Source organism: Phoxinus phoxinus (assembly GCF_949152265.1).
Source record: "Phoxinus phoxinus genome assembly, chromosome: 4".
Classification (NCBI taxonomy): Eukaryota; Metazoa; Chordata; class Actinopteri; order Cypriniformes; family Leuciscidae; genus Phoxinus; species Phoxinus phoxinus.
This window is the reverse complement of record NC_136879.1, coordinates 21,672,767-21,698,379: the sequence shown is the minus strand read 5'-3', so window position 1 is coordinate 21,698,379 and position 25,613 is coordinate 21,672,767. Positions and strand designations below refer to the sequence as shown.

General features: G+C 40.0%; 1 protein-coding gene across 23 annotated transcripts in view; it reads right to left on the bottom strand.

Moving 5' to 3' along the window:
• Positions 1-25,613, bottom strand: part of mecom (MDS1 and EVI1 complex locus) — a 166,864-nt gene that overhangs the window by 2,823 nt on the left and 138,428 nt on the right. For 4 of the 23 annotated variants that reach the window (XM_079610419.1, XM_079610412.1, XM_079610420.1 and 1 more), the window contains exons 3-14: positions 22,118-22,234; positions 17,416-17,518; positions 17,088-17,334; positions 16,696-16,843; positions 16,116-16,296; positions 11,631-13,032; positions 11,442-11,532; positions 9,675-9,701; positions 5,300-5,466; positions 4,453-4,530; positions 2,995-3,164; positions 2,717-2,861 (exon numbers count right to left, since the gene is read on the bottom strand). In XM_079610419.1, the coding sequence (XP_079466545.1) occupies positions 2,717-2,861; positions 2,995-3,164; positions 4,453-4,530; positions 5,300-5,466; positions 9,675-9,701; positions 11,442-11,532; positions 11,631-13,032; positions 16,116-16,296; positions 16,696-16,843; positions 17,088-17,334; positions 17,416-17,518; positions 22,118-22,234 (2,876 nt within the window). Of the gene's footprint in view, positions 1-2,716; positions 2,862-2,994; positions 3,165-4,452; positions 4,531-5,299; positions 5,467-9,674; positions 9,702-11,441; positions 11,533-11,630; positions 13,033-16,115; positions 16,297-16,695; positions 16,844-17,087; positions 17,335-17,415; positions 17,519-22,117; positions 22,235-23,740; positions 23,869-25,613 lie in introns of those variants that run through there. The other 19 variants (XM_079610421.1, XM_079610430.1, XM_079610422.1 and 16 more) reach the window with 17 other exon arrangements.

Here is a 25,613-nt window from a genome sequence, read left to right as displayed (position 1 = left end):
GGAGACACATTAAGGCTGAATCACTCGTTTTGTCCATATTCTACTCTTTCCTCAACTTAAAAATAGCAATTTCCCATCCGAACTTTAAAGACAGAGAGGAAAAATTGCAAATACAGAGGATAAGAAAATATAAGTTTGTGTATACAGATGTTTGCATTTGCAATGAAAATTTATCAGAGAAAGATTCCATCTAATCGAGAGATCTCAATAAGAGAATATCTATTAAAGGGGCTATATGTACAAATTGTCATGTGTTTATCGCTTTTGTATTGGCAGTGTGTGAAACAGCTTGTAATGAAACTTCCTAGTTTTTCTTTAAAAGCCTGTAGACTGATTTTTAAAAAATCAATGCATGTGATGTTTACGCCCGTCCGATAACCTCAGTTCCGTTCTGAGACACATGAAACGAATGCTTATACAATGTTCAGGATGATGTTGAAAGAGCCATTCTGTACTGTAATGTCAATGTGTCATGCAGTGAAAAGAGATTAACTCAAACTATAGTCTCACATAGCCAGATCGGTATATATTTATAGTCTCAACATACATTATAACCAAACTATCATAATAGTGTAATTTTATTATATCTGTCGACATGATGCCGGTGAATTTCAGAGCTGATGCAAACATCCACATTGTTTTCTCACCGCTGTCATTTTTGTTGTGTTTATTCTGCTATTGAGAGAAAAGCGCGCAGCACATATTTACATATTCCTATAGCGTCGCTCTCAGCAGCGTTGACTGCGTCTGGATGTTCGTTAACATCATATCACTACAAAGATATTTCCAACTTCTTTTTACTTCTAAGCAACGAATAAAAAAGCACTTTAGGGCCTTGAATCAAGTTCAGTCTCTATGTTACGTGTGCACGATAGCAAAGTTGCTTGCTGCAGTTCACTTAATGGCCACCGGTGTCACTAATAACAATGTTTAAAGAACCTCAACTGGAAATGAGCCAGAAATGATGGATCAGAGAGAGAATATATGAATGGAATAATAATATATAAAATTAAAATAGTAATAAATGTCCTCTTGGAAGGATTTGATAAGAAATATTTGCATTCATATTACAATCTCTGTCTATTGTTCCATCCACATTCATCCATTTGCTTCCATCTGCAAATAAAGTCAAATTTTATCTTCCAGGAGACATTTTAGGTCAGCTATCCATATTGATATTATAGCTCAATATTGTGATTGTCTCAGATTTCATCTAAAGATTGTTAATGCATTATGTCTGCTGAGCTGTAAAAGAGCAACATCTGAGCAATAACATTTCCCTCTAGGCTTCATCTCTCACCTCCGTTCATTCCTCGGATTAGTGTAACTGCGCGAGGGTTAACCCTTTTCACATCTCGGATAATCCCAGAAATCACCTCCTCTCATCACTCTGCACCCCGCTAATACCGCGAGAACGAGAGAGAGGCAACGCTAGCGTGATGATGAAAACAGATCGGCTAATTAGAGAGAGCTGTGGTAATTTGTGGAGGATAAAGTATCTATCAGGAGCAGTCACTCTGACAGGAAACATTCAGCGACCTCTGACCTCCTCTCCCACACCTACTTCCTGTTCACAAAACACATGTTGGGACCAGATGTGGGACGCGCGCAAACACACACACACAGTCGATGTTGTAATGACTCTAGGATCCTTTTAATGAAACAATGTAGAAATCAAAAAACCTAAGATCTTTATCTGTCACACACACACGGATGACCAGGTCAAACATTTAAACCGTCATCCAACCTGATGATCATTGCTGGGAAATGATCAGCGATAATTATCATATGCAGATGGCAAAATTCATGTACGCACACGCAGCCAAAAGTCAACAGCGTTCTGCACGCGCTCGCAATCGTCCAATCAGTAATCACGTCCTTCTGGAGACCTGCCCCAATCTTTGCTCTTAAAAACCGCAGGCGACAGGGTAATGATTAACAACCATACAGAATATATGTACACACACAGATACGTTCACATGTGCGGTTAATACACACTGCGATACCAGTCCGTTCCTTTCATGTGATGGTATTCACTCAGAGGTGAGGGTTAATGAATAAGGCATGAGAAGTGTTGTGTTCAGTAATGTTTGTGTATAATAACCTCCATTCTGCCGCAGGCAACTAGCGCCAACTGATGACTGACAGCCTAATGGACGCTCCGTTTGCGGGTGAGTTTGATTGTGTGTGTGTGTGTGTGTGTGTGTGTGAACCCGCACATGACTGAGTGTAGTTTCTTCGGTAAGTTACTGATTTGAAGTTTGAGTTTTCATGTGAATACCTAAAATTAAACATAACTTCTGACATACCTTGAATTTAAACAATAAATTAATAAATTAATTAAAATGACTGAAATAAATAAAAATAAAGTTTTTAAATAAAACAATATTTTGATTAAAAAAATTATAAAAATATGAAATAATTATCTAATAAAATTTAATAAAATATAAATTGTAATATAATGTAATGTAAAATATAAATATAAATGTATATGTATTGATACATATAAAATAAAATAGTCATATTTGACAAGGAAATGGACTGACAGCCGATGTGAAGATTGATGTGAACTTGTACAAGCTCAATGTTTGAGCACATTCACTAACCACTAAGCCCAGGCTCTGATGACAAATTCGACGTTTTTGCGTTTAAAAGTTAAAGTCTATATATGAACACTGTATGTATTAGTGTACCAGCGGAAGAAGATGATATTTACCCTTCCTCGGAGTGTGACGGAGATGTGGCGTTGCGTGCCGTGTTGCTGATGAAGTTTCGGATTTCGTTAAAATATGAATCCTCCTTGTCCTCCAAGATGGCACTGCCACTGTCCAGCTCTGAACGGGGCGACGACATCGCCGTGCCTACACATAAAATACAACATTATTATTCAGTTGCTAACAAATGTAAATAAAAAGTGATGAACAATATATATATTTGTATATACATACATATACATATATATATGTACTTGCATATATTAATGTGTGTGTATACCTGATAAATTACCATTCTCGTGTTTTTTGAGGTGCCGGTCCAGGTTGGTTTGTTGCCCGAAGCAGCGGTCACACAGGTGGCATTTGAAGGGTTTCTCTTTGTTATGGATGTTACGGATGTGGCGCTGAAGATTCGATGAAATACTGAACGAACGATCACAGTACTTACATCTGCGGACACATATGTACATGATTAGACAATACAATACACAGACACGAGAAATCAAACTCTCTCTCTTTATCTGTCTCGCACACACGCGGGGTGATTGAGTGGTCATGAACTCTTTGTCTCTAATCTTCGGCCAACTCAGTAACACTCAAACTCTCTCGTCCACATCCTCCCTCTGCCTTGAAAACGACTGCATGTGCCAAGTCTCTTCACGCAGAATTATCCCGTATGATTACGCGATCGTATCTTCCCCTCGACCGTGGAGTTGTGCGCTAAACTGCGTCTCCCAGGAACCTGTTATCTCTCCCTCGCTCTCTTCGTCTCGCCCCCCCTCCAAAAGCAACAGAAAAAATAGAAATTAAATTGTAGTTAAAGGCTGATCACCGGCTCGTTTAAAGCCCTGCCAGCACGAGGAGATTGAGGCTATCTGGAAAGTAACACAGCCCTGTACAAACCTCCCCTGTGGTCGGACGGACCACAAACGCAGTGTGTGCGCACGCCTGTTTCTGTGCAGTATTTCAATACTCCCTGAAAGAGTCTGAGGCCCAAACACGGGCCTAATTACCCAGCTGCCTTTGCTGGCCCACAGCTGTACGGCACTCATCGCCTCTATTATTCATGCATACTTCTTTCAGTCTCCTTGTCTGTCTGTCCTTCACGCTCATTGACTTCACCTCACTCTTTCCCAATGACAATAACTGCATATATCGAAGAATAAATGACAAAAATCACATTTACTACAGAGATTTCCATGATATTTTAGGATTTTATTCAATTCCATGACTTTTTCCCTGTCCTAAAAATCACAAATTTAACCTCCATCATAGTTCCAAGTATTCACTGACAGAACATTTAGTCTTCTGTGATGAATATAAGAACAGTTCACTTCAAAAGCAAACACTTTCTTACTTTTCTTTTTACACACTCTCTATAGATTGTGTACAGATTATACTGCATTATTGAAAAAACACTGAAACAGAAATGACATTCTTCTGCCAGTATATTTCAATATAGCATCTTGGTGCATTAATCCATGGCAACAAATGGCCATTGCACGAAAGAATACGTCAGTAACATGCATCCGAATGGGTATCATTTCTGCAGTATACGGACCCGTGGTATTACCCATATCTGGTCAGTAATACCCCCGGATTCATTCGGTGTATGCAGCACTACACTGGTCCTCTTTTCAAGCAGTGTCGACAGATGTGCTACATGCTATTTGCTGAGTATGTGAATAACTGTATGTATTAGTGTGTGTGTATGTATGTGTGTGAGAGAGTGTGTCACCTGTAAGGCTGCTCTCCTGTGTGTGTCCGTAGATGTCTTGTAAGGTTGGCCGAGCGTGGGAATATCTTGCCACAGTATCTATAGGGGAAGGAAACAGATCTCCAGGAACAATACTCAGCAATACACACACACAAACAGGCTTCCCAAAAACACCCTGCATTCCATGCTCAGTGCTGTCAACACTCATTAAACATCAAACACATGTTTACCGAAACATCTTATTAATGAAACAAACAAGTTATTATAAATATGATCACTATAACAAATTATATAATAAATACCGGTAATATACTAAACATTTTAGTTGATCCTATTTAAGGGTGTCACAAAATGCCGGTATTGGTGACAACCATGATATTTAAAAAATGAAATATTTATATAGTGTCAATACTAAACATAATTAAAAATAATAATCCAGTGCCAGTTACAATAATTTACTATATAATTTGCTTAGTTTTGTTTAACTTGCTATATATATATATATATATATATATATATATATATATATATATATTATATATATATTTTTTTTTTGTTACTATATATAACTTGCTTAGTTTTGTTTGTTTACCAGTGCATTACTAATTAATTACTGTAATTTAATTACGTTTCCTTTGAAAAAGTAAAGTAAGGGATTACTCTTAATTTATCTGTAATTTAATTACAGTTACTTCTGATTTAATTGCATTAAATACTGTATAATCTATTAAACAATTATACATAAAAGAATAGTGGATTTATATATATGGTTTCAGTCATGGTATTTAAAAAGTAGATAATTGAAGTGTTTTTTTAAGATATGGCCATGATGTTCTGAGACGAAGTCGATGTTCATCACCCTGGTTACCTGCAGGTGTAGCGCTCTTTGCCCTTGCGTAACAGTGTCTCAGGAAGGGTGGTGGGTGGAGCCCGGAAGTCGAACATGGAGGGAACGGAACGCATGATGTCACCGCCGTCTGGCTTCAAAGAGCCGAAGGATTCCAGCTTTTCGGCCATGTTTTCAATCGCTGACATCTGCGAGAGACAGAGAAGAGTTTTATTAGCTCATTGTGAGGTCTTTAAGGACACACATCCCCACTGTGTTACCCGCATTTATTGACATGTAGTTGCGTTGTCATCACAGATGTGTGTGTGTGTGTGTGTGTGGGGGGGGGAAACGCTGACCGTGAACTTTCACTATCGGATAACAGTGTGAAATACTTTCACTGATCTGTAATGTCCAATTTTGGCGCACAAACACAAATAACAATGCACGTTATAAGATGGACCACACATGTGCACACACACACACACACACACACACACACACACACACACACACACACACACACACACATTCATGAGAGAGAGATTCATGTGGATAAGAACTGCTGCCAATTTACTAATTAAGCCTAACAGTTGCTTTCATCAGAAATGGACACACTCTCAAAGGGGAAGGAGCTACATGTGTGTGTCGGCCAGAGAATGAGAACAACATAAGGCCTGTGCCTGTGTGTGTGTGTGTGTGTGAGAGCCACACTGAAGAGCAGGAGTGATTCATGTCCTATGTTGGCCATAAAGCATTCAGTGCACAATATGAGCAGACAGCACATTCGTCAATATGAAAGATGTTGACATTACTGATCAAGGCTGAGACAGCAGTAATAATGATATCATAGGAAGGAGAGGGAGGGGACGGAGCTGAGGGAGGGGGGGTGGGGGGTCCCTGTAGGCGAGCGGGCCTATCAACCACAGCGCAACAGTCAGGGCTTTCAGAGAGCACAGCGGATTTGCATTATTTCATGCGTGTATTGAATTTTCCCCTTTACTTATTTCAGGTTTTGGTGACAAATCAGTCCTGATTCACAGTGAAAGACATACATGACACACACACATACAGACTTGCATACATAAACACACAAAAAAAGTCTGTTTCCTTCAGTAGGAAATACAGTAGAGAAGTTTTTTTTTTAAAAAGGAAGAAAGAAAGAAAGTTTATCTGAGAGCCAATGGGGGCTTGTGTCTCCTGCTTGATCTCAACAAGGTCTCAAACTGCGCTCAGATTTCTCAGTCTCATTTCTCATCAAGTTCCTCCAAGACCTGAAGTCATCTGAGTTCTGTGTTATTGTAGGAATGAATGAAACCGACACAAAAGGTTGTTGACATACAAGTAAAATGAAACTAATGTGGATGGCATTGCTTAGGAAAATCTTGGAAAAAATTCATCTTGGAGATTTTTTTTGCAGTGTATTCTTCTAAAAATCTAAGAAAGGAAAGGGGATACATTTTTACATTTACAAGTATTATGTGAAAGGAGAGGACAAAGAATGGGGCACTGAAAGAGAGAGAAAGATCAACACGCAAGATCATTTGGACGTTTGATGAGGAATGACAGCTGGGAGTTAAAGTTCTCCATTGGAACGTCAGGATCACGTCCTCCGGGAGGATGTGAAGTGTCAGACCTGTTTGACACCAACTCTCTCTCCCTCTCTCCATAAATCACAGACAGAGAGGAGGGATAGAGGTGTATCTAATGAACTACTGTCATAGATCTAGATGATGTGCTGTCTCTCTCGACTAATGCTCGGCTACACTCTATTAGCATCTCGAACTCAACTAAACATTGTCATTGTCATCAGCCAGACCACTAAATCACAACACTTGGAGTAAACACATTTTTATCTAGTTATCTAATTATCTAAATGAGTGCATACACTATATAAATATACAGTGAGATATATATATATGTCATAAAGTACATATACTGAAATTAATTAACTTATTTTCCCTTTAGTTTTGACAGATTTACTGTATTTTCGGTGAACGTTTGTCACCATAGGATTATCTCTCCCGTATCTTTATTTCCGTATGTTTCTCTGCACAATGAGATTGAATGCGGACCAAATAAAGATTTTTGCTCATGTCTCCTGCTTCTATGACTTTTCTCCAGAGAAAAATACCCTATTAATTCATTTGTGACTCCTTTAGATTTTGAGAAGAGATATTGACAATGTCTCAAACTGTGCTTATATTTGCCACAATAGCAAAGTCTGCAATCAAAAGTTGATTTTAATATGAGCTCGAACATGATCTGCACTATGCTATCAACATTAATTGTTATAGCTCTATGATTTTACAGCATGTCAGCAATTATCACATTTGTGTCTCTTTTCTCCTTAGGTATTTTAGGAGAAACATCTGAGACAAAGTTACACGAACCATAGCAGACTCCATTAAGACTTCTGAGCTACGAAAGAGCAATAAAACCTTACTCCGGGCCAGAGGTTTGCTCCAAAAACTACATCTAAGTAAAACAAAAAAAAACTCACATTCACACATGCATATTTTATAGCCATTTTGATTGGTCCTTGAAGTCTAAACATATTACCATAGATTGGTATCTCTATGATTGCTGTATCAACTAAGTCCAAAGAAATCTGTGATCGGCAAGGAATGGACTTCCTGGATGGTTAAGTAGCCTTCACCCTCTCCATCTCTCTCGCTGTGGTAGGGCAGCTGTTGAGTTGCCCATTCTCAGTAGTGTGTGTCTGAGAGGCCCTTCATTAGTAAGAGCTTTTTCAATTGTTGATCTTATCAGGGTACCAGATGTCTTGGGTCTGGAAACCCCCTCTTGTGCTATCACACACGCTCAGAGAGGGGTCCCAGAGAGACTGTTACCCCTCCAGTGATGCGATGCCGTACGGGGAGTGTCGCCACCCCAAATCAGAGCCGTGGTCTGTTACTCTCTCTATGTAAATAATCAAATTCACTGCATTATCAGTGGTAGCCATCAGAAATAACAACTGTTCTGTCTGGTTAACACACACACACACACACACACACTGGCACACAAGAGCGGAGACATGAGAGCACCAAATGACATAAACACAGCAGATTCATTCACACGGGCACAGTCAAAAGACATTCTTCCACTGTTCAACCAGAGTGTGTTTCATTTGAAGAGTAGTTGTGTGTTTTTATATAGAAGATCATGTGCTGTTTTACTGTACTTGAATCCATAAAAACGAATCAATCTGTTGCCATGCACTGAACAAATAACGCAAAAAAGAATGGATGTTTACAGACAAAGCAATAATCTTCTCTGAATGGAATTGACTTTGGACCAGATTGAGCTGTTTTAGGTATGAGCCACTTTTCCACCATCGGGCCAAACCGTTTTCTCTGCTTAACCGTTCCAATCTGTGCCGATCCGGCCCAGCCGGTGCGGATATGGTTTTATTTTCCATTGTGGTGCTGATAACAGAGCTCTTTTGAATGTAATACAAATGCATCAGTCTTATATATGAGATGTAAATAGCGATTCAATTAAATACAATACATTTTATAATTAATAAGTGACCCTGGACCACAAAACCAGTCACATGGGTCAATTTTCTGAAATTGACATTTATACATCACCTGAAAGCTGCTGCATAAATAAGCTTTCCATTGATGTATGGTTTGTTAGGATGTCATTTGGTGGTGATACAACTATTTGAAAATCTGGAATCTGAGGGTGCAAAAAAAATCAAAACATTGAGAAAATCCCCTTTAAAGTAGTGCACTTATGTTCGCGACTGTGCAGCATTCACTCACAAAAATAAATGTTTTATATATTTACAGTAGGACATTTACTAAATATCTTCATGGAACATAATCTTTACTTAATATCCTAATGATTTTTGGCTTAAAAGAAAAATCTATAATTTTGACCCATACAATGTATTGTTGGCTATTGCCACAAATATACTCGTGCGACTCGTGACTGGTTTTGTGGTCCAGGGTCACATATGAGTTTACGCCGCTTCAATAGCACACTTAGCCAGCTACAGAGAAACTGTTAGCCAGGCAACAGACAAGTGACCAATCCTGAGTTGCGATGTCACTACACACATTCAGCCGGCACGGTTCGGCACGGTCAGCCAACCGAGATGAGAATTCCGGGCTGAGAACGGTTTGTAATCGTGCCGAACAAATCTCAAGCCGGAATATAACTGGAGCCGTTCCTTATTGTTCCTAGAACATTTCGGCCCGACAGTGGAGATGCAGCTTTGGTCCATGCATTTGTTTGTTTGAGTCATGCATTACACATGCTAATAGTGAGCGGCAGTGTACATGTACATGTAGCAACAGGGTGATTTGCATGAAATTATTAAGCATGTGAGTGTGTGTGTGTGTGTGTGTGTGTGTGTGTGTGTGTGTGTGGTGGAAGCACATGAATGACTTGGTTTGGAGTAACTTACCCATGTTCTCTGATCAGGCATGCGAAACTGGGGGCAGGACAGAAGGGAAACAGCATATCAAAATCAAGCATCAGACTGATGGTGTGTGATTATGCAATGTGATGTTTAGTAAAGGTTAACATCTCACAATTATAGATTTTTATTTTAACCAGTGGTTGTCTAATTCTTTTTGCTATAATTTTTTCTTCTTCTGGTGGAATGGACGACAATTATGGAATGGTAGAAAATAGAAAATATATTGTTTCATCAAATGTTCTGAAGACTAATGATAAAAAACATTTTATTTATTTAATATATATGGTAAAATATTAATATAATACAATAATATTTGTATCATAATTAATAACTAATTAAAATGCAACAAGTGTGTTCTGACTATAAAAGCATTGAAACTTTAATAACTTTAATAAATAAAAATGATTTCTTCACCACCCCCTCCCCCAACAATCCACTTGATCTCCCAAAGTTTGTATTGTGCTCTACTGCCTAGCATCAAACTAATACAGTACATTGTAAACTGCATTTCCCATAATACGTCTGTGCTGTCAATAGTATCCCTGGTGCTGATTAGAGAGTCCAGTGAGCATAGTGCAGTAAAGTGGATGCTGATAGGTCACCTCGTTAGGCAGTGTGTCAGGGACATGTGGATATTATCTCACACAGACACAAAGCATACACGGGGAATAAATCAGGCCAATGAAACAGCCCATAAAACACTGTCCTGAAACAGCCAGTAAAACACTACACCAGTAAGCGTCTATGTGTGCGTTTCAGGGTCTTTATGTGTACCAGACATGTGTGTGTGGGTTTATATGAGAACTATGTATTACTTTTACAGAACACTGATAGCGAACACACAATGACATAGAGCAGACGGGTTACTTAATACACACAAATGAGGTACATTGACACTCAGGCACAAAACCACACGCTTATACTCTGACAAAATCACTCATTACACACACGCGCAAACGCACACACATACAGGGATATGGGTCAGTGTCTGGCAGTTTAACAGGGTATCATATTGTGACATCATAATCAAAGACACCCACACAGAGACGTGTCACAAAGCTCCCACCCCGCCTGAATCTCACATCTGGAGCTGATCACTCAGTTAAAGAACCACACGGAGGAACATAGGAGTCGCTATGCTAATGCTAAAACACTGGGGCCCTGTAAAGCTACTGCCAACATACTGTAGCTATTATGTCAATACTAGCATCACGAGGAGTTATTTGGTCAATACTGGAAATTGCATTCAATTGGACAAGTACGGTAATGTTATGTTAGCGTTTAAAATTGCTTCGAATTTGGTTAATGTACTGAACTGATTTTAAAGCAGCTGTAAGCGATTTCTGCATCTGAAATACACCAAACTGAAATTTGTCATTACAGTAAAATAATGGGATATACAGGATGAATGTTTCCCAAACACTTCTCATTTACACAAATATAAAAATCTAGACTTTAAATGGTACTTTTTATCAGGTAATTGTGCATGTAAAACAAGATGCTTGATGTTTTTACAGTGGAATTTATGCACCATCTTTTTTTTGTTACCATTGGTGGGAACTAACAGATGAGAAAGCTTTAATGTCAGTGTTTTTATCTGCCTTTGAGTCTGGAATAGCTTGCGTTAACACTGACTGCAGTAGCACAGAAAGAGCCAATTGAAAATAGGCTAATGATTTGTGCAGGACTATGGGGATGAGGTAATAAAATAAAATAAAGTCAGCAGTGGGAAAATATTCTGACAAATCTCACCTGTGGGTGGAAGAGAAATCCAGGAGCCGGCCGCATATACTTGTCCTTGAGGACTTCGAATGGATCGTTCATCTTTCTCTTCTCAACCCTGCTGATGTTAAATTTCTATCAGTTCTCATAGCGAGTTTAACCGGACTAAATATTTTCCATTACTCTAACACAGTAGGAAGCACATGTGATTGACAGTACCTGTAAATGGGATCCATGAAGAAAGGCGTAGGTCTTGCGTGTTGGAGGGATGGGTCGGCTTTGGGTGGCTCTGGTTCCACCCTCTCTTCTCCAAAGACAGGGTTCTTTTTTAACTCTTCCCCTCTTACGCTCTTTCCTCGACTTCGCCCGCCAAGACTGAGGTCCAGCGGCTGATCCTGGTTGGCTGATTGTACATGTGAGGCTTCTGGTTTCAAAGGGCCGCAGGTGGCCGCGAGACGCTCTTCCTTCCGCTTGGTGGTGAGGTCAAAAGGTGATTCAGCATTTCTGCCCTTAAGTTTTTTACCCTCAACTGGAGGACTTTCTGGCTCCCCTTTGTGGCCTGGAGGTCTAAGTTGCTCCCTTTCAGGGAAAGGATAGACTGATGGAGAGAAGGCAGGAAAGAACGATAGAGGGAACATGGAAGGGTATGGCAATGCTCCGACTTTTTTGTCTTGCAGGCCTGCAAGTCCAGTAGAACCAAAGTATTTCTCAGCAATGGAGGCAATTGCCTTGATCGAGTCATTAACGGCGCCAGAAACAGCCGTTTGCTCATCCAAAGATGGTTGGACGAGCCCTGGCACAGGGAAGTCTTTTCCATTATTGGTGTTACTACTACTACTGGAGCTAACAGGAGTTGGGCTTTGGGCATTGCTGAACCCACTGGATTTCCTTTTCGGCCCTTTCCCATTTTCCCGCACTCGCACTCTTTCCCGGTCGCTTTCTGCTTCACTTTCCAACTCTGAACCCGAAGTGCTCTCCAGCTCACTCCCACTCGGAGTGCTGACGTCGTCCAGATCACTGCTCTCCGACTGGTCGCTCATCTTCCCGCCGTGCCTTGGCTTGGAGACGGATCCTTCTCTCTGACGCTCCATGCTCTCGCCCTCCCTGTTGAACGAATCCTTGCGTAAACTCTTCAAGAGGTCATGCGACCCAGGGATGGGTGAGGACACTAGTGGACTCTTCCGTAGTTCAGTGCTCGGAGGGCCATTAATGGGTGATGTGGATGGGATTAGAGGGGGCCGGTGATAAATGCCCGATGGGAAAAGTCCTGGAAAACTGAATGGGAATGCTGGAGGGCCGGCTGGGAATGTCAGCCCACCATGGTGCCGGTTTGTCCCGAAATAGTCTGCTAAACCAGGACTCCCATGGCTCATTCCAGCCAGTGCGGACTTGTCCAGGCCAGGGGTGCCAGGAAGGGCCATGCCTTGGGCAAATAACCCTCCTGCAGCAGCAGCGAAATGGTTTTTACCCTCGCAGAAGCGCCGATGCTTGTTTAGGGATGATGTGGTGCTAAACATCTGGCCACAGTCTTTACACTTGATCTGAGTGCGACAGTCTGCGTGCATGCGCTTGTGGCGGCACAGATTGGAGAACTGCGTGTAAGATTTGTGGCAGACCTCACCTAGAGACAGTGAGACATGGACATACGGCATAAAAGGACGGTTTTGGCTTGTCGCACACATCCATTAACAAAACAAACAAAAATGCAGGATAAGCAAGGATGGCAGATAAAAGAATGCAATGTCACACGCAGGTGCACACACACACATAGACAAGGACATCACAATGGCTCTATTTTAAGCGTGAGAAGGAAACAGAGTTGAATGAATCCTCTCCCGCAGGTCCGTTCCCATGGACCAAGCGACGTCTCTGTCTATCACACACACACACACACACACACACACACACACACACACACACACACACACACACACACACACACACACACACACACACACACACACACACACACACACACACACACACACACACACACACACACACTTCAATCTTCACACAACATTCTTGAAAACTCATGATGGATCCTAAACTCTTGTTCATGTCTTTGCACACACACTCTGTCCTAACGACAGTGTATACAGTTAAATCCCTAACGCACACTCTGAAAGTAATAAAATCACCCTATACATTACCAATCTAACACCTCTAGTGTGAAATGAAGCCTTTTAACCACCCGCATTTCTCATCATAATCACATATCTTATTGCAAACGTGACATTTTTTTTTAATTTATGGAAGCTAGGGAGTCTAGCAGGGGGGTTTTGCTAATCCCTGTCAGATTGCATGAGGTGTGAGGTTCTACCGCGGGATGTGTTTATGGAGTCGGTCACTCACAGAGACTGATCAAGAGATGGGAAGTAAATATTAGTGCAAGGTAAAAGGAAGACTTAAAGATAAAGGAAAGAAAATTATTACTCACCCTCATGTTGTTCCAAACCTATATGACTTACTTACTTCCGCAGAATACAAAAGAAGATATTCTGAAGAACTCTTTTTGTCCATTCAGTGATAGTTAGTGGGGTTCAAAACAACATTGGACCCCATTGACTTTCACTGTAAGGTAAAAAAAAATGAAGAAATGCTTTCAAGTTTGGACCAACACAAGAATGAGTAAAATTGTGAGTTTTTTTGTTCACACACACATACTTACAGCTTGGATATTGTACATTCAGGAAGCATAGCGGACATACACACAGACACATCGCTATATAATTGTGAACAACTGGACACACTCGGATGAACAGGTGTGAAATCTAGGGTGTGTGTGAGGGAAGATCTGTGGGCACTTCAGAGTGCTGTGTTTTGTCAGGTCTTAATAAACCGTAACAAAATATTATAAACACATTCCGCAGTGGTGAACAGCCAGTAGTAAAATAAATGTGCATGAGTGTTTGTGTAAAAGAGAGATTTTCCTCTTGTAGTTGAACATAATTAGCTATATTTTTGTCAATGTTTGTCTCAGTAACAAATGCGGAGTGAAGTATATTAACACATACATGCAAACCAAGGCGCATGAGTGAGTTTATAGCTCTGGTTTCAAAACATGAAACCTTATAAGTGACTAATTTGAAATGCTGAAACTGAGTACAATTTGATTGAATTATATTTTATTAAAACTTTTCACTTTTGAATGAAATAAAGATATATTATAAATTATTATAAACACAAGGCTGTGAAGGCAGCTGACTAGAGGGCATATCTGGGCTTATACGAATCAAAGTGCATGTGTGTGGTGTATTCAGTGTGTGTGTTGTTGCGAGGTCATTAAGTGTTGTTAGCTGTGCTTGTTCAAATGCTGATTGCTGTAAATGGCTGTGTGCTAGTCTCTGTATGAGCTGGGCTGCATGTGGTAGTGATTTTCCAGGAATGGAGTTAGCAAGCTAGTTACTGTCTGATATGTGGTGGGTGGGGGGGGGTGCACGTCTACACGATCTGTGTGGGATCAGCACTCCGAGGGTCAATGCAAGAAGTTCAATTGGGCAAAGTTCAGAGGTAGCAGTACGGTTTAAGACGTTTAAAGCACTATGAGGGAAAGTGAGGTATTTATTCAGGATGAGATTAAGAATTCAAGTCATTCGCGTATGAGTTTGGAGGTCAAAGGTCATGCACTGGCATTGCAGAGCTGGTTTACTGACAAGCATTGTAAGAAAGTCTAGGGTAAACATGCATTGAGTGTACCAAAAGATTCAAAGCTGATATGATTATAAGAACATGACTTTTTTGGTATGTATAAATATAGTCAGTAGCATTTACTCTAGATTTGACCTGAGAATCAAAAGACTCAGGTGTTGGAAAGTGAACCATCAGTCATCACACACAGTACAAATGGAGTGTACACATGAACAGAGACCACACACGTACAGTACAAACACACACAGTCAGGAAATACAGTGCATCAAACATCCAAGCCTGCAAAAAAAGTCGTTTTAGGATATAGCAAATTAACACAGAATCACACATTTGTATTGAATGAAAAATAATATTAATTAGATATAAATATCAACTAAAAATATTAAACAATTTAACATTATTACTAATAATAATATTCATTATAATTAATATACTGTATAATATTAGTATACTTGTTGGTTATTGGTTATTTAATTCTCAGTACCCTGTGTTAAAGACAACATGAGAACAAAATTACCCCCATTTTATTTAATAATGCACATTCCTGGTCTTACTGTGCATGATTCATCAGTGTATGGTTTTATATAAAAAAGAAAAAAACGTAATCCTCTCTGGCTGCCACTTTTCACAATCTAATTAATTCCTGATGAATAAAAAAAAAGTTTTTTTTCTTTTTCTTTTGCCTGAATATCGTTTTTCTGTGAAATGTGTAATTTTGGAAGTAAAAATGGGAGTAAATGCTGTTTCATGTTGACTTTAAAAAGTGCAAGATCAGGATGATCTGACATCAACATAAGTGCTGGAAAACCCAGGCCAGCCGGAGAGCTCCACCAGTCTTTTTAAAAAAACAAGATTTCAAAAAACGTTTGATAGATGCTTTTATTTAAAGTGCATTGAAGGTATAGTTGTCTTTAACCATGCGACTATAAAACTGGAGTGGACCAATCTAGAATCCGGAATCAAACATTCAGACTTTGGCAGGAATTTCAAAAGGATGCTGGAGCTCTCCAGCTCTGCAGTGTGGTGTTCAGAGTAGAAAGCATGCAGACTTACATATGAAGGGTCTGAGTGACTTACATATGAAGGGCTTGACGGAAGAGTGGATGTGTTTGTGTTGTTTAAGGCCTGAGGAGGTGGCGAAGGTCTTGCCGCAGTCGGGGCAGGCGTGAGCTCGAGCCCCCACGTGCTGAGAGCGGATGTGCCTCTGCAAGTTACTGGGGTCTGTGAACACCTGCTGGGTAAATAGAGAGAAATACAGGGAGGAAGTTTACATACACAGCCTACAGATACGGGACTCTGGATCTCGACTGGTTTTGCTTCAGGATGTAGATACTGTACAAAAGTAAACAAAAACATCTTTGTAAACATCTATAGGTTCATGCTCTAAAATACAGTAGATTTTGACTGGACGTACAACCTTTGAAGTTTCACAACAAAGAATGTTCACCTCCATTTTATACATTGATAAGCCTATTTATTTCGCTATCCTCCTAACTATGCATGATTATACGGTTAGTTGCTTCTTATTATTTGCATTTAGCACCATTTTTTTTATAGTTTGAGGTAACAGATTTGGGAAAAGTAAGAGACACCTGTTTTTACACAAATGTCTTTGCTAATGTCTGGACTCTACCTTTGAGCAGTTTTCACATTCGTAGTGCTTGCCGTTGTCATGTGACATCTGGTGGCGAATCAGGTTTGATTTCCAGTTGAAGGCCTTCGGGCACTGATCACACTTATACTCTCTCTCGTCGGAGTGAGACAGAGAGTGAGTGTCCAGACTGAGAGAAAAAGAGAAAGACAGATTTATTAGATTTCATCACGTTTGGGTTAACATCGGGGAGGGAGCTAAATCTCTTTAGAGACATCCCCGGGATGTTCTCAAAAGTTAAAAGCATGTCTAAAAAAGAAAAGAAAATAATGTTTGGGGAATGGTTAGAGTTAGTCAGCTTCATATAAGGGACTATATGTTACACTATTTGTGTTGGGAACAAATAAAATAAAATAAAAATAGTATAAAACTACCTCTGTGCATCAGGAAAGACCTGCTCGCACTCCTTACACTCCTGCGGTGAGCGGGGTAAGTTTAGAGGGAGAGAGTGTAGGTGCAGCGGGTCGAGATCAGCATCGTCTCCGGCGCTGGGCAGACCCTGTTTAGACAGCTTGAAGCCGGAGGAAGGCGGGGGACCGCATGCATGCTTCTGATGGTCCAACAGCTCTGAACCAGACTCGAAGTTTAGGTCACAGTCCTCACAGCGGTATTGACGCTCCTCTGCAGGACAACACAAAAAGTGAGTCAGCAAGCGAGTGTATTCGTGTGTGCGTTTATGTGTGTGTGCGAGTGCAAACTCACCGTGTATGTCTGGAGCCATGGTCTCACATGAAAACTCCTCAGCCTTCATGAACAGTAAGAGTTCCTCACCCGGCTGGACCTCTCGGACCACACGGTAAAAGATCTAGAGAGAGAGACAGACGTTACACATGGGACAAAACACTGATACACTCCTTTTCGAAAGAAAGCAATACTATTATTCAGCAAGGATGCATTAAACTGATCAGGAGTCACAGTAAAGATTTCCATTTCAAATAAATGCTTCATCAAAGAATCCTAAAAAAAATATTTTACGAGCATGTGAAATAAATAAATGATGATTTGAAACGACAACACATATTGATGGACAAACAATGATGGGAACCTGAGCTTTAGTGTGTGTGTTTGAAAGAGATGGTGTTAAGGGATCCGAACGGAGACCTATCTCTTTGACACACACACACTTCCTGTGTGAACACAATAGGTAGTGGGAGAAACAGTTGTGTTATTTGGATGGTGTTATTTTTGGCAAGCCTTGAAGGCATTAGACGGCTCACTTCCTGTGCAGTCCGGCGGTGACATTTGAGCATTCTTATTAGAGATGTCACACAATCAGACAGACACACACAAAACTGATCATATGATAACGGCAATAGTGAGTTGCAAACCTCTCGGAAAAGCCACAGTCATTATGTGTGATGTGTGTGTGTGTGTGTGTGTGTGTGTTTGTGTGTGTGTGTGTGTGTGTGTACACAAGACCCAGCAGGCCATGGGGGACACGGAGGGACCGAGTCGTGCTCCATTGTTTAACAGGAGAATACAGGGAACTAGCAGAACCCTCAAGACGACATGAGAACAGAGTCTCTCACACACACTTTCATAGCCCGTCTACCCCTTCTGGTGCCTTCCTGCAGATCTCTGATATCTTGCACTTGTAATGTCACAACCGACCCTGTTTCTTTGCGTGTATGTGTGATTTTATCGCACACACTCGTGCACAAAGGCAGGGAGCAAAGGGCCACAATAATATTGTGAGTACGAGACAATGGCAGAGCTGTTCAAATGTGGTGTGAGGGGCTGTGGGGTGAATGATACGGGCACACACACACTCATACAACTTGTTGGCCGGGGACGTAGCGAACCAGCCAAGCTCAGAGATCAGGGGAGTCACTCCTGGCAACCCCTCCTGGGCCCTGGCCTGGATCCTCAGTGCCAAGGGTGAGTGCCAACCTGCAGGTCTTTTGAGTGTGTGTGTGTTTGGTTCACATACTATGTTCTGAGAATGAATGCGTCTTATCAGTAGGATTTTTGAGCGGTAGGTAATATATCAAGATGAGTGATACAATGCCACTATCGCTAGACAAAACTGACTCCAGAAGAAACTAGATGTGACAAATCCACTCTGGATGTTCCCAAAGGGAAATTAATAAAATATTAACAGATACATATAAAGGAATATAAAAAAATTGTTAGATGTCAATAATGAATGTACTACAAGTAAGTAATTAAAATAAAATTTCCAAAGGTAAAATAAATAATAATCATACAATAAATTAAACAATACTTTCAGAACACGCTAAACATTTTCTTTTGTAGTTATTAAAACCTCCTCCATTCTTCCATTAATTCCTTACAATTAAACAAATAAAAGAAGGAATTAATACATAAAATTAATATAACAAAATGGGTAAAGAAATCAAGATTTAAAAAATATATATAATAATATATATATATATATATATATATATATATATATATATATATATACTATTCTTAGTAAATTTACTAAAAGTAAATAAATAAATACTCCCTTCCTGGAAGTTCTCAGATAATAATTACTCTAATAATAATGGCATAGAAACACATTTATTTATTTATTTATTTTAGGGAATAGGATTTAGGTTAGTCTACAGTCACTATAGTTATGGAACGTTCTCATGGGGGTTATGAGCAACACACCGTATTCTGTTGCATCACAGGTCGCATCACTTCCAGTTCAGGTCTTTTGTATACGCTTCTTTAAATATAGAGCTGCCAAGATGCCTTCAAAGGAGCGAGCGAAGAATTTTTCTCTCTCCGTCAGTTCAAACTGCTTTTTTTTTCAAACAATCAGATGCGATGAGACCAGTTTTCCTGTTTGTTTATGTGATGTTCAACATAAAGCCTATTAGATAACTAGGTAAACGTGTCTGGGTTAGAATGTCACTTAGGTTAACTAACTGATAAGTGAAGGTTGTAAACTTGCAAGCTTTCAGTGGCTTACAATAACAGATTAAGTCAATTGAGTCTACCTTAAACAAACACACACAAACACAGAGTCAACAAATCAGGCCTATCCCATACCTAGAACTCCATCTACATGGAGATTTAATATGATCCTTGTCAATCTTTGACCTGTACAAAGAAGTCAAAGTCAAGCCAAAGAAGACAAATCCGTACGGGTTTATCCTCAGGTCTTATCACTGCAAGACTTTAAGAGACACAGGCACTTGCACTTTGAGGGCACTCAGAAGTGCACTAGATAATCGTTACCTTGACTTCAGCGATTACTGAAGCAAACAGCGCAAGACTTTCCTCTCTCTTGTGTTCCAAGTAAGAGAGGTCACTTCATATACATGCACCACACACACACACACACACTCACATTGCTTGCCTCTATTGTGTAAGTGTCTATGAGAAACGGATGTTAGTCGACTGATGTCCTGATAAACAGGTCCATTAGATCCTTCGTTCAGCACTGTAGGAATGAAAAACACTCTCACACCGACCAACGCCTCACACTAAAATCCCCCTTCCCCAGGTCCAGTGAAAAGGTGACGAGTGATAAGCTGGAATAATCGGCCAATCAGCATTCCTTGTGTCCAAGTCGATCAATATCTGTCCAGCCATGGATTTTGTTCCTGTTAATTGTTCTAGGTAATACTTCAACTAAGAATAACTAAGTTAGTAATAGTTAATCATTGAAATTATTTGTTTAACGCTCGATTTTTTCCGTAATTTCAAATAAAATGTATATTAAATTGCAAAATCAAAACCAATCTGGTAGTTTGTCCTGTTTATTATTGTAGGTGACATATTAAGGAATATATTAAGAGTGTGATTTTGAACAAGAAGAGCACATTCTTTCACCTCCACGTAAACAGAATTTACTATTCTTTCTGATAACTGATAACAGTCTTTTGTATCTCTCTCTCCAGGTTTTGTCGGTATAAGAAGGTACAGCGTGATTATAAAAACATGTGGGTTGCCGGAAGCCATAAAGTCTAAGCTGAGCTCTTTGTTATGACAAGGTGTCATAGTTTAACAATTATGGCCCATATCATAATGCTGTGTCTGAACAGGTTCTCTTCCTCCGTTTCTCTCTCTCCTCTAGTTTCTCTTTATGTAACTCTTTAGAAAAGTAAAATATTTAGAAAATCTAGACCTCCCAGCCATCATATTGTCTTGCTCTCTCACTCATGTGCTGGTCAAACATCAAAAACACACTTGAGGTTGAGAAACGTTTTCATTAGATTCTTCTAGTGGGTCTCATTTTGTAAAGCTGAATATGGAAACGTACAATTGGCCTGTTTAACATCTGAATGCATCCTCATCATACGTCATTTCACTTGAAAAGGCCGACTGGTGCTTCAAGAGCCCTTTGTTATCTGCAGATAGGCAAATGGTAAGTTAATTTCATAAAGACTGTGTCCACTGAATATCTCACAGTGTGATTTGGATGCCCAGAAGAGTGTGATCTCACCAAGATAATCCTGATAGTATGAACCGATTGCATGATTATTCATTCTGGCTGTGTAGTGGTTCAAGAAAGCATAACATAACTTCAACTCAACCCAATCCAGCTAAGCGTTACTTCAATGTCTCTAGTCCAGATCAACTCACTCTAAATTGAATTCAGTCCATCTCTTTACTCGTCACATTTCATTCCAGTCATGTTCAGTTTGCCTCATCTTAATTTTTCCAGTCCAAGTCAACTCAATGAAAATAGGTTTAATCCAGCTCAACTCAGCTCATCTTAATTGAATCCAGCTCAACTTGACCTAACCCTATTTTTACTCAATTTAATCCAGCACAACTCAACAAAATTCAATCTCAATTCAATTCAGAACAATTTTACTCAGTTTACAATTTAATTGAATCCAGTCAAACTCAGATCAGTATAACTGACTATAACTTTAACCCAGTGTATCTTAATCCAACTTGCTCACTCAATTTCTCCTCAAAATATGGATATAAAAGCTTTTAATTTTTAAAAGTTATCAATTTAAACATTTAAACCGGACAAACTAACCTCACAGAATTGGTTCAATCATTAAAGAAGAAAATAAAAGGTAAACAGTACAATTTTGTAGTGTGTAAAAAAAAACTGAATGCCACTCATTTCTCTCTCTCTTTTTGAGAGTCTCTGTCTTTCACTCCACAAGGATTCAGGAATTTGTCGTCCCTCATATCCAAGTGCAAAGATACAAAATGTGCGATTATCATCATGCTTGACCGAGAGAGTGTGTGTGGGTGTGTGTGTGATCCTGGCCTGTGGTCCTTCACGCTGCAGCCAAGATACAAAAGACCAAAACACAAAAACACAGTGACACACACGCAGAACGAGAATGCAGAAGGAATCTGCTATTAAAGATAGCAGAAACACCTTTAAACACTTCATTATGTTGGCCATGCAGGTGCTCAGTGTGTGTGTGTGTGTGTGTGTGTGTGTGTGTGTGTGTGTGTGTGTGTGTTCTCCACGTACCTGCTCATGTATCTGGCAGGCTGTGAGGTTGTGTTGGTGGGTGGATGGAGAGATCTGGACGTGCCTTAGCCAGCTCCTGCTATCACACACGCTCCCATCCAAACCTGTCTGCTCGCCCTGACAGAGAAAGAGAAAGAGAACGAGAGATCAGTCTTTGATCTTGAACTTTTACAGATTACTGTGCATTGACTAAAATCTCATGCCACCCACTGAGGCAACACAGATAAGTCAAACTTATCGAAACACACACACACACGCGCGCACACACACTTTCTCTAAAACACTCATACAGGCTCTGACAACATCTTCTTTGCACACTTCACTTCTCTCCCTCTCACAGACTCTTCAGCTTTACTGTCTAGTCATCAGAGTGTCACAAACAAAACAAAATGCTTAACTTCTCTTAAACATCATCTAGTGGATCTGCTCACTGACGTCTGTTCAAGTAAGTTTTTACACATCAACACCACAGAGTAGCCTACTGTATAATCCAGTGTTATTTTGTGAAACGGACAACATTTATTTTAAATGCATAAAATCCATCATTTTACAATGTAGTTATTTAGTCTATTTCATTTTTAGCACATGTATTCATGTCAAACATTTGAAAGGTTGTATTATTTAAATACAAATTTAGATGCATTTAAATGGAAAATGGAAAAGCTTAAAATGTACTAAACAGACTTGCATGCAAATTATTTTGCAAAGACAAAAATATTTCATAAAGACAGACTTTCAAGTCAGCACGACACTTTCTGCCAAAAATCTCTTAACAGAATAACGGGTTTATCTTTCCAGAGTTGCCAAACAGTTCACTCTCTCTCTCGCTCTTTCCATGATGTGAAACAAATATGAAAACATTGTTCACGGAGAAAAAACGCGACAGTTACTTTTTAATTCCAAACGAAACATTTCTTTAATATTTTGTCCCTGAGTTTATGTAATTTAAGGTCAAATAAATCAAGTGGATCAACCCTGGTCCTCTCATACACTTCACACACTTAAAAAAAACTATAGGAACAAACAATTTGGGTTAAAATAAATAGATAAAAACAAAACGTCAGAGAACATTCAGGCTAGGCTATGTAGCAAAAGTGCATTTATCTGGTCTAGAAATGTACTGTTAAAATAATGTTCTTTTTTTAGAAAAAGAAAAGTTGTTATTTCACACTAATCTCGTAAAACTAGAAACATTTGTCAGCTATAATTACTTTCATTTTTTTAAATATATTCTATTGTCTTGATGACAACCCATCTGCTGCTTTCATTGAACAAAATTCGTTTGACGAATGCTCACAATTGTTTCAAACAAAAATTAAAAGTGAAATATCGCTACGAAAATAAGTTTACTCAAATGCTACTAAGTGAAGAAAAGTCAATCAAATGTTACTCAGAAAAATACTACAAAAATACAAAACGTGAAGACCAAGAAAAAAAGCTAAAGATCTTAGCGACACACACAAGCAAGGCGTTTCAGCGTTACGCTTCAGAGAAAAGAACCGAAGCCCTTCGTTTCGATACAATTAAACAAGTTCAAAGGTGAAGGATGAATGGACTTTTATTTGACCATTAATTCGCGGCTTGTCAGAGAGAAACGTTGATATAAGGACATAAACCGCCTACCTTAAGAACCCCACGGAAATCTCACTGGGAAGAATAAGCCAAAGAAACACCACCAAAAAACTCACAACAGCCCCGAATGAAGCTTGTACGCGCCCGTTGTGTTTTGCGGCATGTATCCCGTGTCTCTCGCTGAAGAAAAAAAAAAAAAAAAAAAAATCACCGCCTCTTTCCTCTCGTTTTGGTCTTATCAAGTGGACGACACGCTAAATTTCCCCGCGGACAAGAACTTTGTCCAACTTCAGTCCGTTCTTCCCACGGCTGAAAGTCCCCAGGTGTTGATCTGTCTGACTGGCGGTTTTATTCACTGTCCCTCTTCCTGGCATCGGATCGCGAGCGCAAGAGTGTGAACAAGAAAACAAGCAGGAGGAATCGTCCACCTTCAGTGATCCGAACGTGTAGGAGTGTCTCTGTCTGTCCCGTTCAAGTGGATCCTCTCTTGTCCCATGCGAGGGAGATGCGCTGAGGAGGAGGAGGAGGATGATGGGGAGGAGGAGGGGGGGACCTGTCTCGCGTGTCCACCGGTCGGAAGTTGCGCGAGGCTCCCCCGCGCTCGCGGAGAGGCGAGGTCAGCGCGAGGTCGGGACGGGGCTGCTCGTGGACAGACCCGAATTTCCCCGCTTTGATGAAGCCATCCAGCAATCATGAAATCAGCGGCGTTCTTCTCTCCCAGCTTGCTTTGCTCGCGGGGGAAGGACACGAGAACGAGGGAGGCTTGTGCAAGTGCAGTGAGGTGTAACTCGGTTCCAGTGTTTTCTTTAAAGCTAAATGACGTATAACTAACATTACCACTAATTTGAGAAATAACATTTATGTTTAGCTTCAGTAAACACAAAAATGCTACAGCCTAGTACTTTAACTCTTCAAATATAACTCTTCAAATAGGCGACTTTTTTTCCTCATGCACATTACACCTGCTCCCAGTCACGAGCCCACGAAAATCCTCTCCAATTTCTTCTCATACACAAAACCATACTCATTATTTCACGATTTAAAAAAGCTTTTTTTTTATGAGCAGGACAATTATTTCCTACCATTTCAACAGCATATCCGCTAAATTAAATGCGTTAAATAAATAAAAAATGTATGTGGTCATCACAGTTTGTTTTGCACTAGCATATAGCCTACCTATCTTTTTTTAAATAAAGCAAAATGTCTTAAAAATAAAGGTTAAACAAGTGGTTTAGCAATTAACACTATTCGATAAAGCGGTTAATTTATCAGATTCCCCTTTATCAGAGTTTCTAAATAACTTTAAAACATTAAAAAAAACTTCTTATCAGACCCTTATTTTTTAAGAGTGAGAAAGGAGACATTTTCCTGGAGTCCAGCGCATGTAAGAAGCACAGTCCATTGACGGGACTCTAATGACTCTGATGAAGATGAATATGCTTCCCTGGCCTATCTTTGACATTGAACTCAAGGTCCAGATAATGTCCATTGTTAAATGAAATCGCAGGGCAGACGCGGAGGAAGGACAGGAAAAATCATGTGTAAATACGGCGGCCCTCGCCAAAGATTCCCATAGACCCGCGCTCCTTGAGAACCGCAAAGAGACCCCGGTCCGCCGCGCATCGATTTCCTGCCATTCCTCGACTTGTCCATTGTTGGAAGCCTTTTTAATTTAGCCATAAATTGGGAAAGCTCAAGCTATGAGCTGTTCTATTTTCTCCCTGTCAGGATGAGGGATTTGGTTTATGATGCATTGTGTATTAAATACAAGTAATCTGGGAAAGTGATTGCCTGGCCTCGCCGGGGTCTGATGGAGGCTGGCGATAGAGGCTCCTCAGCTCAATTGTTCTGAAAAGGAGGAAGCGATAGCAGATAAACAAAAGGGCCGGTGGTATCTGTACCAAGCCAGGGGTAACACGGGGTA